Source organism: Gymnodraco acuticeps, unplaced genomic scaffold (assembly GCF_902827175.1).
Source record: "Gymnodraco acuticeps unplaced genomic scaffold, fGymAcu1.1, whole genome shotgun sequence".
In the NCBI taxonomy this organism is placed as follows: domain Eukaryota; kingdom Metazoa; phylum Chordata; class Actinopteri; order Perciformes; family Bathydraconidae; genus Gymnodraco; species Gymnodraco acuticeps.
In genome coordinates this window covers 4,105,426-4,121,910 of record NW_022991375.1, presented here as the reverse complement: position 1 = coordinate 4,121,910, position 16,485 = coordinate 4,105,426, and the positions used below count along the sequence as shown (strand labels likewise).

The window sequence follows — 16,485 nt, the reverse complement described above, 5'->3', positions numbered from 1 at the left end:
ATTCTCCACATAATCAATGAAGTGAAACCTGATTTTTATCCTATTTGTCAAGTGATTTATTTAACGTGAACCTTGGTTTCTCAATCTTTATACGCGTCATGACCTCCATGATCAATTTTATAACAGAGGGAGGGCAGGCATCCTTCCACCTAATGAGGATTAATCGTCTTGTTAACAATGAACCAAATGCAGAAGCCTCTGACTGATATGAATTAATGAAGCGGGTACACTGAACATTGTCATAAATGGATCTGGGTCTATTGTTTAGTAACAGATATACGAGATAAATATTGAAAGTGTTTCTGCATGAAAATGAATTTAAATTGCCCTTCAGTGATGCAGATGCATGATTTTCTCTCTTCACTGTGCACCTGTTCTATCCCCACAGCTCTCAGACCGAGCCCCTCACTGAACAATGTACCATATTTAGCAAGTGTGTGACTTTCCATAAGGGCATTAATCACATATATCATCTTTGTCCTTAGTAGGATAATATTAGAAAGATAATATTAGTGCTTGGATGCTGTTCAGAGTTGGTTTGGTGCTGCACTGAGACAGCTTTAGGGCCAGAGCGAGCTGGAATAACAAACCAGAGCCGATGTAATGCCATCCTCCCACAGGTTTTGTACGGGGAATTAATACGGCCAACGTGGCTGCGATTCGGATCCGCCACTGTAGCTCTATCAGGAATTTGATCGGCATAAAAGACTAACAAGGGAGAAAAAGTGTTTCACCCATTTCCTGGCTGTCGTACACTCGCATGTTTACAGGTTTACTCAGTAGTTCACATTCATTAGTCACAGGGAGCACTCTAGTGTGAAAAAAAAGGACAAACATGCCGGAAAAGATCAGAAATGTGTTTGGCAGGGAAATAAATCAATGTTTTCTTCCTTCCCACTCAGTGCACTTAAAGCAGCATGTCCACAAAGATCTCATTTCTGTTGAATAGCCCTTTTACATCATTTAATAATAACATAAGCAGCTCTTTTTAATACCCCAAATTAACCCAAACTCTGAAATCTGACGTCTTTTCGTATTCATCCCCATGTAGTCTTATTTAATCCAAGACACCCATAACCACTTCCCATCTTTTCAGCAGCTAATCAGTGTTAAATTGCTCTGCGGGTTCCTTTTCGCGAACACAAAGCGATGCCTGCTTATGACCCCCCGCTGCAGCGGTAACTGCAGAGCATCTCTTGACACTGTAAACTTAAAAATCTGCAGCTATTTTACTAGGCTTACTGCTGACAAACGAGGCTTGGGGGGCTGAAAATACTTATTATTTCACAGGAGGAGACATTCATCACAGACATTAAAGCTATGACAGTAAAAGCGTGTGATACAAATAGAGCAGGGAAATCACTGAAATGGATGCTCAATGGTTTTTACCTACAGTTTGAAGATTAATTATATATCGGGTATTGTTCTTCCCTTATTCTTTTTTTAATGGCACCATCCCTGAATTTTAAGATATTGCCCTAATACACAGTATAAAAGCCTGCACAGTGAGCTGGGCGGACATTTTGTGATTAAGAGGCACAGTTAAACACTTTAAAAAATGAATGCATTATGAAGTTATGAGGGACATAAATACGATGTAAATATATACATATCATAATTCCTTTAAAACCTTAACATCAACGGTGAATACTAATTCTGTTCTGATATAGATTTCCATTATACTTTTGTCGTATCTTTTTAAATACTGCTGCTCTAGGACAGTCTGTTCCTAGCTTTAAAATTGAAGGTCTGAATATATTTGTCAGTGCTTTAAGAGATATACATTGCATCCCAGGTTTCCTTTGATAGTTTACTCAAATGTTGTGTGTATATGCTATTGTATTTTTGGAAAGCGTATTTTTGGAGAGAATTGAGCCGGCTTCTCTTCATGTAAAGCATGAACAAAATAGTTGAAACCTACATTACATCTTTAACCTGTAGAAAACGACAGTAAAACCTACAGATCCACCCAGAATGTACAGGGGTGCTGTAGTAGTAAGGGGCCCCTCCTGTCTGTGCCCTGGGGCCAATTGGCTCACTATCAGTCTGTGATCAAAGGAGTATATTTCAGGATTTCACCTCCTAGAAATACTTGTACAGGTTCTTTGACCCCCTGGGCTGTAGCGTGCAGGTGTTCGCTGTTTTAAGGTTCAAAGGAGGGCGTCTGACATCACTGTTATAAGATACTGTCCCGACATCCGACCCCCCCCCCCCCTGTGAGTGTATGTGTGTGCTATAAGGTGTCAGCAAGTGTGTGAGCAGTGTGACTGTGCAAAGGCTCTATGCTAATCTCTGCTGATGGTGGCAGGTGTCTTAACCAGGCCATCACCTGCTAACACACACACACACACACACACACACACACACACACACACACACACACACACACACACACACACACACACACACACACACACACACACACACACACACACACACACACACACACACACACACACTGCCCTCTATCTCTCTCACATCTCACTGCCTGACAGTAAGTGTGCTAGCGTCACAAGCTCACCCTGCAGTATACAAAGCAATTCAAATTAACTGCACCTTTACCAGTTTTGATATCCCTGTGATCCATTAATAATCATAATCAAAACATTTGATTCATTATATATTTAAATATATTTTGATGCTAATACCTTACCTATACTTTTACTTGAGTCACATTTTGAATGCAGGACTTTTACTTGTAGCAGATTTTTCCTGCACACTTCTACTTTTACTTAAGTACAAGATCTGAGTACTTCTTCAACCTCTGCTGCCCAGCATGTAGGAGACGAAAAGCAGGGCGCGGTGTGAGGCGAGGTGGCAAAGCTGAAAATGGAGGGAGATTAGAGGTCACTGCTGACAGGTCCGGGGATCCACTTTGGAAAAAAATCTGTATGGCAGGCTGCAGTTCTTCCTGTAAGTGTGCGAGTAGTCTGAGGGCATGAGCCTGGCAATCTGACCGTTTCCAGATAAAGAGTTATCAACGGTCAGACAGCAGCATGGCTCAAACTCAAACTCTTATCAGAGGAGGTCTGCCCCGGAGAGCAGCCGACATGCAGACGACTGTGAATCAGCTGCTGCTTTATGAAGCGTGGGCACTCCACCTACATTGAATTAAACTGCAGGGAGGTTTACTAATGTGGCCCATAAAGATCATTTTACCTAGTTTATGGGCTGATCTGGGCCTTCAATTTTCTGCCGGATGATTTTGTGTTTTAGGCAGAACTGTTGTGATGTTTTTAAGTGCTCGGTTATCATGTTTGATGTCTAGTATTTTAGTTAAGGCAGGACACCCACATTGTAGTTTAAGCCAGTCATTGCAAAAATGATACACATTTTGTTTGGGGATGTGACTCTGTTCAAGTTCAGGAGCAAATATGAGCAAGCTTGAACCAGACAGAGTTTGAAAAACACATAATTAGTGAACAAGATAAATAGCGAGTCATACAACCTGTAACGCAAGCAGACACGGCATCATTTCCCCGGGGTTATAAAACAAAAAGGTCGGGAATCACTGTTTTAGTCCATGATGTAATGACAATATTCAGATGGGCAGGTCTGCGGCGTGCTGAGGTTTAGACTGTAATCCACCTTTTTGCCATAATATCTGTAATGCACCTTGAGAAAAGATTGGAGTGATTGTATTCCCTTGCTACATGTGTATTGTGTGCAAATGGACATGCTAAAAATACAATGCTCTTGACCTGAATGCATTGTATTTCTATATATCCCCCTCATACTGTGGATGCAGTTAATGGAGGGCTGGCTAGAGGAGTGGGACTCACAGATGGTGCCAGAAAGCAGAGGGAGTATTCAAATGATTCTTCACAGTTTCAGAGCTTAGAGATGCTGCAGCACCAGAGAACATTCACTCTGATAAAATCTCACATATTAAAAAGCGCAATTAACGATTATTTCTCCAGAGCAGCTACGACTACTGTAACAGGAGCTTAAAATGCGTGTGCATGTATGTATGTATGTATGTGTGTGTGTGTGTGCCAGGCATTGTGCAGCAGCAGCCTCCACCTCTCGGGTTACTGAGGAATGCATTTGAAGTCAATCACAATGAAGCTCTCTATCTGCCCAGCTAGCCCTGAAGGGGATATCTGAACTGAACCAAAGCAGTCAGAAAATCAACCCAAAAAATAATCATTAGGTCACACACATCAACCAGCAGTGTGTGTCTGCGTGAAACCCGATTTGGTGATTAGCGTGTCTATATAACTAACTCTGGCTCTTATTGTTATCTGACTTCCTGCATCTTAGTTTGTTAGCTGAGCTGCATACGCCCATTGTTTCTACAAAACACACACCGTTGGCTTTATCTCTCCTGCAATCGTCCTATAACCTTCACACAGACACATCACAGACACACACCTTCTCATCACCAGGTTGCTATAGTCTTGCCATTTTAATTTCACACAATTACAATCCTTCATTTATTTATTTCTGATGCTAAATTAAAATCTGGAACAAATCAGCTCCTGTGGAACGTTAATTTCTGTGAAACCGCGGAGTTGTCAGTTCAGGTATAAAATCCAGGTTATTGCCGCTGTAAAACGAGCTCACACACACACACACACACACACATACACACACACACACACACACACACACACACACACACACACACACACACACACACACACACACACACACACACACACACACACACACACACACACACACACACACACACACACACACACACACTGACAGAGCAACTATAGAGAACAGGATCAAATATATGGTGCAATACCTGATGTCAGCTATGGATCACATTTCTACCTGAGTCACTGCAAATGTTGCAACACCGCTCAGAGGACGCAGCTATGTTCGCTTTGTCAGAACATGGCATGACCCGACAAACAGATTCTTTCTCAGACTCTGTCCTTCAATTTTATGTTTCCCCAGTCTCCTTGTATACATAATTATGTATCCCAACGCTCCCAGATTGTATAAAATGACTCCGACTGGCACCACATGTCTTACAATGGCAGTACTTTATACGTTGCCAAGAACCAGGATTGCATTCACTCCGTAGATGCAGTGGAATATGGCTGTCATCCTACAGTTTCCTTTTATACCGAATGGGAACAAAATACAGTGTTGGAGGGAAATTGAGGGCAACATACAGACGGTTTTGGCCCCAGGTTATGTGTCTGGTGTAGGGGAGCTAGTTGTGTCTCGTTGTGGTTAGGCAGCTATGTGGCGCAGGCAGCTGCTTATAGCTCCTAAAAACTGAGGCAAAATGCAAAGCTGGCCATTTTCAACTCTCCCAAAATCACGTAAAAACAAACCCACACAGATCGGTCTGAGGGGCAGTTGTGTATGTACACACAGCTCAAACCTATGATTATACCCACAGACACACACACACACGCTGTAATTACCCACAGTGACGCACGACTGCCCGCCATACCATGAATTCACATGTATAATATCGTCTCATAAATTAAACATGTCGAAACACAGAGGGTGATTATATATTACTGTTAAAGGTTAGGATAAATATAGATGATGCGCTTTTAAAGACAGATAATGGGCAAACAGCAGCCACAGCATGTAGTTTATGTGGAGGGTGTTGTGTGCATACGGGACTTTAGGGAAGGGGCCCCTGAGCCAGGCTCTGGGGGCAGGGTGTGTGTTTATTTAAGTTGGTGAGTGTGTTTTTCGGGGTCACGCTCAACTTATGTGGGCTCGCCTCGAGATAAGAAACTGTATTTCAAGATGAAAGGAAAATGGGGCGAGGACGGGGATATACTGAGAGTTTGTGGATCCAGAGGGGGAAGACGGTGGGGGGAGGCAGAGAGGGAGGGACAGGGAGATAAGGGGAGCTGGAGGAGCAGACTGTTTGGATGTTAGTTTTAAGGGTTGTTTATTTGACGTTACATAACACCTTTGCTTATGTAGCAAGAGCTCTTTTACTTGTGTGTGTGCGTTTGACTGTGTGTGTGTGTGTGTGTTAGCTCCTCACAAGGAGATGGGAATTTCTGTGAAAGGCAAAGGTTGCCCATAGCAACAGCCCTCATTGTAAAACTGGGAATACAACACACACACACACACACACACACACACACACACACACACACACACACACACACACACACACACACACACACACACACACACACTATGCATTCTCACCATGCTTGCACTGAAACGTCTTTTCAGTACTTTTCAGACACTTTTCTGGGTTGGAGATCACCAGGCCTTCACACAGAAACTGGCACACTCTTTCACACACACATTAAGCGTGACGCACACACACAATCTCATCCTTCCGCTTTGTGAGAGGCCATATCCTCAGTGTGTCGAGGCTCCAAACAACTATAAGTCAATTTTGTTTTCAGGAGGAACATATAGCGTTTCAACTCCACCTCATGCTGAGATGTGATGGACTGCGGTGCTCGGGTTGCTAGATTCCATTATGCTTTTATTGGCTTTCAAAGGCATCAGGTTTCCTCTGTCTGGAGCCGGGGAGGAGCCTCTGCCTCTGTGTGTGTGTGTGTGTGTGTGTGTGTTTGTGTGTACAATTCGCACCACACAGGCTAGCAAAGCTCTATAGGGCCTGAGGATGGGCTTTAGATTGCTGAGGAGATAAGTTTGTTTTGGCCAAATTTTCAGCAGTGGACCGGCTGTTTTCCGATACCTGGAGCAAAACTCAGCCCTTTGTTCTTAAGAACGCAACATTGAACCACTTAGCATGTACTGAGATGAATCTTGGCAAAAAAAGCAGCATGGAAGAACTTTTCAGCTCTTTTACTTCAATAGAAGTAGCAGCAACACACTGTAAATAACACATTACAAGTTACACAAGTAGGCATTTCACATTTTACAAAACATTTAACCTGATGAGGTATCGAAATAAAAGTACCCATTATGCATAATGGCTCCTTCCAGAGTGTTAGTACTTGATATAAAATATGAATCATTCTTAATAATGTTTTTAAAACATTGTTTTTGTCAGCAGGGGTGGATGATCTAAACCACTTATTCTGTATACTGTTAGGTTATTTAAATCCTTTACTGTACTCAAAGGTTGCATCTTCTGTGTGTAGCATCTTAATCTGTAACATTACCAGAAACTCTAGCTGTCAGATAAATGTATATGAGTGAAATTATGAAGTACAACTGGAAAATATACAAATACAAGTACAGGGACTTCTTAATTGTACGGTACTGAACTTGAGTTAATGTACTTCAATTGGTTAAAATTAACCAGTGACAAAATAAAAGAAGATAAAACATTTAAAATACTGGTAAAAATCATTCAAGATCAGAACAGTTGTTTAAAGAAAGTATCATCTACAGGAAATGTATAAATACTTGAAAGAATGCACATTACAAGTACAGTAACTGATTGAAACATGTCTTGAATCACAGAGGGCTACATGTCTTTGTATCTTTGCCCTGCAGTACGGGCGGTGTCTCTGAAGTGCATGCATTTGAAAGCAGCCTGTGTGATGGTGAGCACTAAAGTGTGTGTTTAAGCATCTCAGGGATGTGGGATTGAGGTCAAGAGGTGAATGAAGAGAGGAGGGATCACACTCAAAGTGACCGGAGGCTGAGGTCACGACTAATCTCTCATACCTGACCCGACAGAGGTCCTGCTTCCCCCTCACATCAACATGAAACCAGCCCGGGTGAAGGTGCGCAGATTAGCAGCGAGGAGGCTGTGTGAGGATCCATGGGAGACTCTATCAGTCAGGAAGAGTCCCGTTTATCAAATGTGCTGTAGATGTTGTTCATAAGAGACACTGATTCTATCCCACACAAAGTTCAAAATAGTACTGAAATTATTAACCAGAAACCATTTTGATCATAGATTTTTTTAGGGCATTTTAGCAGCTGCTCAAACATGAGGTTTTTCTGCTTTTGTACTTGAAATTGTGACATTTTTAGCCACACTATATAGCAAGTTTGATTTATATCCAGAAACCTTACATATCCATCAGGAAGCACCTTGTATTGCAGCCCCTGCCTCTTTATGAATGGGGTGTGAATGGATGAATGATGACTTGTGTAAAAGCAATTTGAGGAGTTGTAAACACTGGACAAAGCGCTATATAAATACAGTCCATTCACCATTTACCGTCAGCCTTACCTTTACGTTATTTGGAGCACAAATTAGCATGAGCTCACAGCAAAGAGTTCACTGTTCTCTTACGGACAATTAATGGATTGTTTACCAAAGAAATAAGGCCATCGTTTTGAATCACGAGTGCCAAATGTGGGATTTGCTGCATTTTCAGTTTGATATCATTGGACACTTAAAATATTTGTGGTTTATGCTGTTTATCGGACAAAATAAGCCGTTTAACAAATTATTTCAGCTTTGGAAATGTGCTACAAGGATTAATTTACTATTTTATAACATTTTATAGTCCAACATTTAATCAATCAAAAAGAATATTGTGAGTAGCAGCTTTAGTTCAAAAGCGAACTGCCTCTCAGTGCTCTGTACTACTTTACAGGCTGAGCATCACTTATAACTGACACGTAGGCAGAGGCTGAATGAAGCCCTTCTCTCCTTAAAGGCTTTGATGTTCCTCTGCCAAAATCCCAGCTTTAGATCGACTCATTAACTATGCTCCTCCATGGAGCCACAGTCAGACAGATGTTAGCCTGTCCACCATAAAGCTGCCTGCAACTCAGCTGTGTGTGTGTGTGTGTGTGCATGTAATCTGACAAAGTGGTTTCTCTATTCAAATGTAATGACAAACATGATGAATAATCTCTGTGTTCTCGGTGTCTCTCACAGGCACAGACTTGGTCGCCCCCTCCCGATGACGACGGCTCGGCGAGAGACGACATCTACGACGATGACGATCTCTACTCAGGCTCCGGCTCTGGCTGTAAGTGTGTGTGTGTGTTTGTGTGTGTGAATGCTACGCACTCACGCCCTGGTTCTTTCAAACTCGACAGCTGCTATGTTTCAATCTGCTGACCCCGAAGACCCCACCCCCCCCTCTGTGTCCTCGAGTTATGGTCACTGGTCGCCAGACTCACACGCATTGAGCCAACGCACACACAACCGCACAATACAAACCATTTGGCCCAAATCACAGTTTTGGTGCAGATTTATTGAACCTTTAAAAAAAAGACACTCCTTTGCAAACAAATGGACAGCCTGAACTCGATTCCCTCAAGTCTTATTTGCGCTAATCAGATTAGAGTCCAAACAGATTAGCAAATTGTGTGCACCTATGTGCGAGCAGGTCAGTGTTTGAGCGAGCTGGCTGTCTGCGTGTTCAGGAATTACCTACTTAACGTAAATCACGTTGGTTTAATTCAGCCTGATTTTTCCATGATCTTGCTATTGAAGCCTGAGCATGGCCCTCCTTATTAAGCATGACTCATTGAGGGCTGCCCTCGGTTCAGACACTGCGCTAGTAGCGAGCGCGCTGAAAATAAATTACAATTCAGAGCAGTAGAGGCACCCCCTGTGTTTGAAACAGCAACCCGGCAAATTGCTTTATCTCAAACTGTGATACAGAGCCGTCTTACTCCAAAGGAAAATCTCATTTAAAACAGACGGATGTGCATTTTGAGTCGCTGCTGCGTTAGAATGTGGCATTTTGAGGTTTCTGATAAGTTTTACAGTAGCTGCATTGTTCAAGTTCATATTTTGATATCCTCTCTAGCTCCTCTGTCAGCCTTCATGTCTTTGTACCTGTAAATTCAATTTGTTTCTCTTTCAACCCAGGGAGCTTCACTGCTATAACAAAATGAAAGGTGGTATAATACTATTATGAGATTCAAGAGGAGAAAGGATCATCGTCTCTTTTCCTTTGTTCCCTTCTCTTCTCTATACGACGTGTCCACACTAAGCCAGCTCAATTTGACAGCCCTGTTTACGCACATCCACTATTTTCAGGTCATTTGCTGCAAAAATCGCTCTATAACGCAGTAGCAAAAAGAAAGCAGTTCTTCTCCTATTCAGTCATTCAACACTTAAAGGTGGGGTGGGTAAGTTTCAGAAACCGGTTCGAGTGCACTAAAATTTGAAAGTACACAGCCGAAAAGAATCCGCCCCTTCCTTCAGACTTCCTTACAGAGCACCTCCTCCAACACACATGAACGCGCACATGACGTCAGCAGACTGGTGAAAGTGGCCGCCTGTTGCTGGCGAGTCATTGAAGTACTGCTGCAATGCACGCCCAATGACGGCACGCCCAATGAGGGCACGAGATACATTTGTGCGTGCACGAGATGGAAGGCTGACAGACAGGGCAGCAATCCAAACTGTAAAAAGCGGCTAAACGGATTGGTCGTGCTTTTTACAGTATTACGGCTTCCACAGATGACATTTGTATGGATTTTTTGTCAAAGCACTTAAGATATTCATTGCTATCGGGATGTTAAGAGCATTCCATGGAATATAACAAAAAGTGTATCTCGAGCCAGTTTCTGAAACTTACCTACCCCACCTTTAAACTACACATCAAAACTGACATCTGGAGAGGAGAGGGACAGACAGCCTGGTCTCAGTTGGTTAAATCTCTGTTCAGCTCGCCATGTTTTAATTCAGCCGAACTCATAATTAACGGTTGTTGTTCTCATATACATATGATTCTGTTTGTGTTGCCAGACAGCTAAATAAGCAGAAAACAGAGATTTGATTGCATCTCTGATTGCTGCGCTGCCGTTGTCAATAAAACCATTACTTTATGACCCCGAAGTCATTTGACAAACAAACAGAGCTCTGCTGTGTGATTGGCTGTATTGACTTTTAATCTGAGTGATCACAAAGACGGGACAGACGGTTATCTTGTTCACGGGGCACTGTTATGATTTTACACATAAAGGTCCCTTAATGGTGTACTGGGCAAGAAGGCTCTTGTGAGAAATGGCAATATTGGTGCGTTATGAGAATGACATGTTGTTCCTGTCAGGGGATAATTTCCATAGATGTTTACTTTTTGCCCTCCGACGCAGATGCCCAGTCTTGGGCAGTATGCTATCTCCCTTAAGGAGGGGCTGCCCTAGCATGTGGTTGTTGTTACCAGTTTGTGACCGGGCAACTCTCAGTCAGAGATAGTTATTGTTATGGGACACCTGGAACACATCCTTCTCGGGTGTAGATGACCCCGAGCCATAAGCGACAACAAATATGATTCAGTGTCCTCAGCTGTTTAGTCTATCTATTGAAGAATGTTTATTATTACACTCTGAACTAGTTAAAACCTCGAGCTACAGGAGGGTTCTTCAGAATTGATTGTGGCATCTCTACCGTGTGGTCAACTCGTGGCCCGTGACATGTCTTGTGAATTCTCCGGCCGAAGCTCCAAATAAACCATCAGTGTTTGCCATCAAAGCTCCAGCTCTCCTCGTGTCTCTCGTGAGTCCTGTTTCCAATTTCTTCAGACGTTTCCCCCACAGTTCCCAGCCTTTTTAGATCTTGACTCATATAAGTGATTAAAAGTCATGATATCCCGGCCCCTGCTCAACAGATTTAGTCCACATTTTATTTTAGCCTGTGCAATGTGAATCCCCCAATATACTAAAATGCTCGACTGCCTCTTAACTTTACAGAGCCCTCAACCAGGCTTACATCATCGCTTTACAAAACCTTGATTTTCCCTTCTCATACTTAAACACAAGGCAGGTGTGTTTGTATTTATTCTCTTCAGAGGGCCAATATGATTTCCATTTTGGAGACAAATAACGACATATGTGTGGATATAAGTCAACAACAGGGGGAAGGAGTAGCATCATGTAGCTTGTTGTATATGTGGCATTCGTCCGTGTAAGGGTAACATCCATAGTTTGATTCCAGGCAGGGATCTTGTCTATCCCCATCTTCCGCACTCAAGTCCTGTGGCAAAAATAGACTATAATCTTAAAAAGAAAAAAGTTGTTTGCATCCAGTTTATTTATGTTGTTAAATCTATGCATAACAAACAAATTGTTTGTGTTCTCAAAAATCCCCACATTAAGAAATGAAAAGGCGGCATCGGTGGCATGTTCATACCTTCTGTTAACACAGTTGAATGCTTCACATTTTATAGATCCCCCCCAAAGATACGGTCGTGCAACACTGCACCTGCTACTGAAGGTGACTTGTAAGTGTCTGAAATCTCAATTTACAGCTCAGCAGAGAGTAAATTATTGAGTGTTTGTATACAGGGAGTAGTAAATGAGCATCTAAGGGATTGATTTCAAACGCAGTCTCGGTTTCTGATTTACTGTGTGTGTGTGTGTGTGTGTGTTGTGTGTGTGTGTGTGTGTGTGTGTGTGTGTGTGTGTGTGTGTGTGTGTGTGTGTGTGTGTGTGTGTGTGTGTGTGTGTGTGCTGTGTGTGGGTGTGTGTGTGTGTGTGTGTGTGTGTGTGTGTGGTGTGTGTGTGTGTGTGTGTGTGTGTGTGTGTGTGTGTGTGTGTGTGTGTGTGTGTGTGTGTGAGAGAGATGTGTGCGTTTTTAATGTGTTGACTCCTCTATTTTTTGATTAAGTCATTATTTAATTCCAAGTCATCTCTTCTCATCTCCAGTTCCTGACATCAGGCTGAGGCCGACGTCGGCGGGCGTGACCTTCACCACAGAGGAGACCCTCCTCCTCTCCACCACCCAGGCAACAGGCCCCGCCCCCTCCGCCTCACCCGCCGCCGAGCCCAGCCCCAACCCGGAGGACCCCATCGCCACCCCACTGCCCACTGAGGCCGAGGGAGAGAGTGGTGCATTCTGGGACAGAGAGAAAGAGCTGGAGAAGGAGAGAGAGTTGGAGACGGAGAGAGAGAAGGAGCAAGAGATGCAGAGGGAACTGGAGAAGGAGAAAGAAAGGGAGAGACAGCTGGAGAGGGAGAGAGAGAGGGAACGAGAGAGGGAGCGGGTCCGAGAGCTGGAGAAGGAGAGGGAGCGCGAGCGAGAGATGGAGCGTGAGAGAGAGCGAGAGAAAGAAAGAGAGAGGCAGATAGAGCGTGAGCTTGAAAGAGAGAGAGAGCTGGAGCGAATCAGAGCCGCCGCCGCCGCCGCCCAGACCACCGCCATCCCCGTGGTTATCACCGAGCTGACAACCATCCCTGCTGAGAGCGCGGCACCCTCTGCAGGCTCGGATGACCTGAGCACCACAGAAGAAGAGGAGGACGTCTACATGTCACCTGAACCCACAGCGTTTTTCCCCGGCTTCGACATGGAGACTACCACAGAGGAAGACGCGTCCACCACTGCAGAGACGACCACAGAGCAGACCACCGCCGCACCCCCTCCCCCCACCACCGCTGCACCCACCACCGTCAGGACCAGGGTGTCCTTCAGGCCCAGGGTTCCCATGACGACAGCAACACAGGCGGCGCCGTCAGAGAGTACGACCCGCTCACAGCAGCCCAAATCTACACAGGTGAGACCATAGGAAACTGACATCTGTCTGCTCTGATGGGTTAGCTGGCAGGCTCTGTTGTGGTTGGTCAACCACTTAGAGATGTCCCGCCCCTTAGCCTATTACGTACAATGTGTTGGAGTGCTAGCCAATAGAAGTCTGACCGTTACATAGTGATGTCATTATGTTACAGAAGAAAACTGTCCAATCGGGAGATTTCAGACGGGGGGCTGCGGTGTGTAGGAGAGAAACACACTCTGGAAGGAACTTTGGGATTTTAGCCTTTGCAGACCGTTGACATGCACAGAAACCTATATAACACAGTACAGGAGAGGGAAAACCACCAAAGCATAATAGGGCCTCTTTAAGTACAGATTGGAGGTACTTTCACTTTACTTGAGTATTCTAATTTTCTGCTAATTTATACGACTGCATTGATAATACTTATTTATTATTCTGTAATAAGCCATTACAATGTGTTAGATTATTACTATTATTATAGAGACTTTAATACTTTTGACTTTCTAAATAACATTTGAATAGCATTTCTACTTGTATAGAGATGTAGATTTCCACAGTGTGGTTACTGAGGTATAATATTTGAATTCTTTTTCCACTACTGTCTGGTACTAATGCACTCATTTTGGTCAGAACCAATAAACTATTTAGGTTTGATACCAAAGCCTTCCTGCGTAACGCTGGCAGCTTAATTATTTACAGACCAGAGTAATTTCTCTGATTGGTGTGCTTATGTTTATTGCAGCCGTTCTGCATTAAAGCATGATGCATTGAGATTTGTTTGGTTTTCAACATTGTAATTAAGCTGCCAGATTTATGAAGTGCGTATAAGCATTGGACAATATACCACTTTCCGCCAAACAGACATACAGAGGCTCATTGTTTCAGAGTCCAACGTGTGCCATGGAAAGTTCTCCATTTGTGTCGGTTTGGATATGTTCCTGCTCCGTGGAACAAATGTGATTACATCAAATGTAAATTTCCTGTCGTCAGTCTCACTTTTCTTCCTCTGTGCCCCAGGAGACTAACAACGAGGCGGGTGCTGCAGGAACCAGTGGAGACTTTGAGATCCCTGATGATCGTCGTAATGATCTGGGTCGAGGTTTGTTTCCAGTGGATGCTGATCTGAACGGGAACACGGTGGACGGAGGAAGCTCTGCCGCCCAGCTGCCTCAGAAGAACATCCTGGAGAGAAAAGAGGTCTTGATAGGTAGGAGCTTCTGATCCTCTTGGTAGCCACCTCTTAGATCAACAGATCACATTTCCCTGTTGCCTCCCGTATGTTTCCTCTGCCTTCTGGGAGCCGCTAAGATAAACTGGCATTAGCTCACGTTCAAGTAGTATAGATTCATCCCGATGAGTGAATGTGCTACTTAGCCCTGTTTGACCCGTTGAGAACAAGCAATCCCCTTCTTGGGTTATCCAACCCCTCCTCTCTCCCCTCTTTTTCCCATCATTTTGCTTCTGGGTAAAACCAATTCCTTTTCAAGTGCCCCCTCTCCTCATCCCAAAGAGCTGTTGTAGAAAGTGAGGCAGCGGCCAACTTGCCTGACCTGACTGGCTCTCTGTCTTTCCTTCAGCTCTTCTGATTGGTGGATTGATGGCGGTGGTTTTCGCTGATTTCCTGGTCATCGGTAAAGAACAGGAGGCATCAGACTTTAGACTAGACTGTCTTTATGAAATACATTTGTACATGTCTGACTCATACATATGCATGTAGAGTGCTGGACATGTATCAACACTGTATTCCCTTTCACTTAAAAGAACATAATGTATATACACAGTGATGTGCAGGTATTTCACAATCTTTGACTTTTCACACACGGCTTTAGGACACTTGTCTTTTAGTTATGACAGAGTTTATCTCTACTTTAAGGGGAAATAGCAATTCTGCAATAGCTTTAAGTTTTGATAAATTAAATAACATTCAGGATAATATTTTTGCCCAAACCAAATATTTGTGATTAAATTAATCCTTGTGTCTTTCCTCTTTAAAGATTTGTATTGAAAACTATTGCAATTATGCCTTTCACTCGGCCTAAATCTATATGTTTCACAGAACTGTGGCAGAGCGTCAACATTTTCCCATAGCGATGGCTCCAGTCTTTCTAATGTCTTTCTATTTAATTGAAATGTCATTAGGTCATGAGAAAAGGGTAAAGGGGAACTCATTAGGACGTACTGTAGGAAAGGAATCTTACATTAGGCTTCATGATTATAAAGCGATGGCAGATTATTGACGTGGCTCTCTAAATGATGATGCTGCTGCTGCTGCAAGGAACTGTGAGACAACATAATTGCTTTTCCTTTTGTAGGGATTGTCATGTAGAAGAAAGGAAGCATTGCACCATATTTCTTAGCGTTTACAGAATTTGACCAGCTGCCACGTTCTCTTCTCTTTACTTCTCTGTAATTTCACTAAAGTAGTAACTTTCAAAAGCAAAAAGTCTACCCGCACTCAATTGGGCTCTCTTTGTGGGGTTTGCATGTTCTTCCCATGTTAGCGTGAGTTCTCTCTGCGCCCTCCAGCTCCCTCCCACAGTCTAATAACATGCAGGTTAGTTTAGTCGTTGACCCTGGATCGCCCGTAGGTGTAAATCGTTCTCTCTTTGTGTCAGCCCTGTGATTGCATGGCGACCGATCCAAGGTGCACCCTGCCCCTCGCCCAATGTCAACTTAGAGAATAAGCGTTGGTGCACTTGAAACGTTGCAATTAAAATGTCTAAACGAACAATTAAAATGTCCACTAACAATTGTCTTCCTAAATATTTATGCACCATAAAACTTAAACCTGATCTTAAAATATAATTAGATTTAACTACGAGTGTGTGAAACGTCAAGAGTGGTGAATACTTTTACAGTCACAAAGCAGTGGTGAGACGTGATGTTATCTTAAATACCCCAGCCTTTGTACTCTGATATTAGCAATAATGGAATAAACAAAGACAACACCTCCCACACAATGAACGGGAACAAAGCATTCAACACCAGTTTGGAGAATGTTCTCCATTTTGGCATCAATACCAATTAGTTTAACGAGGGAACGCTTTTTTTTTCTCATTTGATAACCACACATGAATTTATCACACGCAGCAAGAGGTCATTAGCGATGTGCGCAGAGGAAGCTGGTTAACTGCAGCTGCTGCGATTGGTT

General features: G+C 43.3%; 2 protein-coding genes across 4 annotated transcripts in view; both read left to right on the top strand.

The window, feature by feature from the left end:
• si:ch211-193k19.2 (uncharacterized protein LOC100034574 homolog) overlaps positions 1–16,485 on the top strand; it is a 1,126,861-nt gene that overhangs the window by 277,594 nt on the left and 832,782 nt on the right. The window lies entirely within an intron of this gene.
• The window catches only part of sdc3 (syndecan 3), a 36,152-nt gene that overhangs the window by 16,342 nt on the left and 3,325 nt on the right, over positions 1–16,485 (top strand). For 2 of the 3 annotated variants that reach the window (XR_004571637.1, XM_034240995.1), the window contains exons 2-4: positions 8,762–8,855; positions 12,490–13,334; positions 14,352–14,541. Coding sequence is in view for 2 of the 3 variants with exons in the window: in XM_034240995.1 (XP_034096886.1) it covers positions 8,762–8,855; positions 12,490–13,334; positions 14,352–14,541 (1,129 nt within the window). In the remaining variant the exon portion in view is untranslated. Of the gene's footprint in view, positions 1–8,761; positions 8,856–12,489; positions 13,335–14,351; positions 14,542–14,911; positions 15,891–16,485 lie in introns of those variants that run through there. The other variant, XM_034240996.1, reaches the window with a different exon arrangement.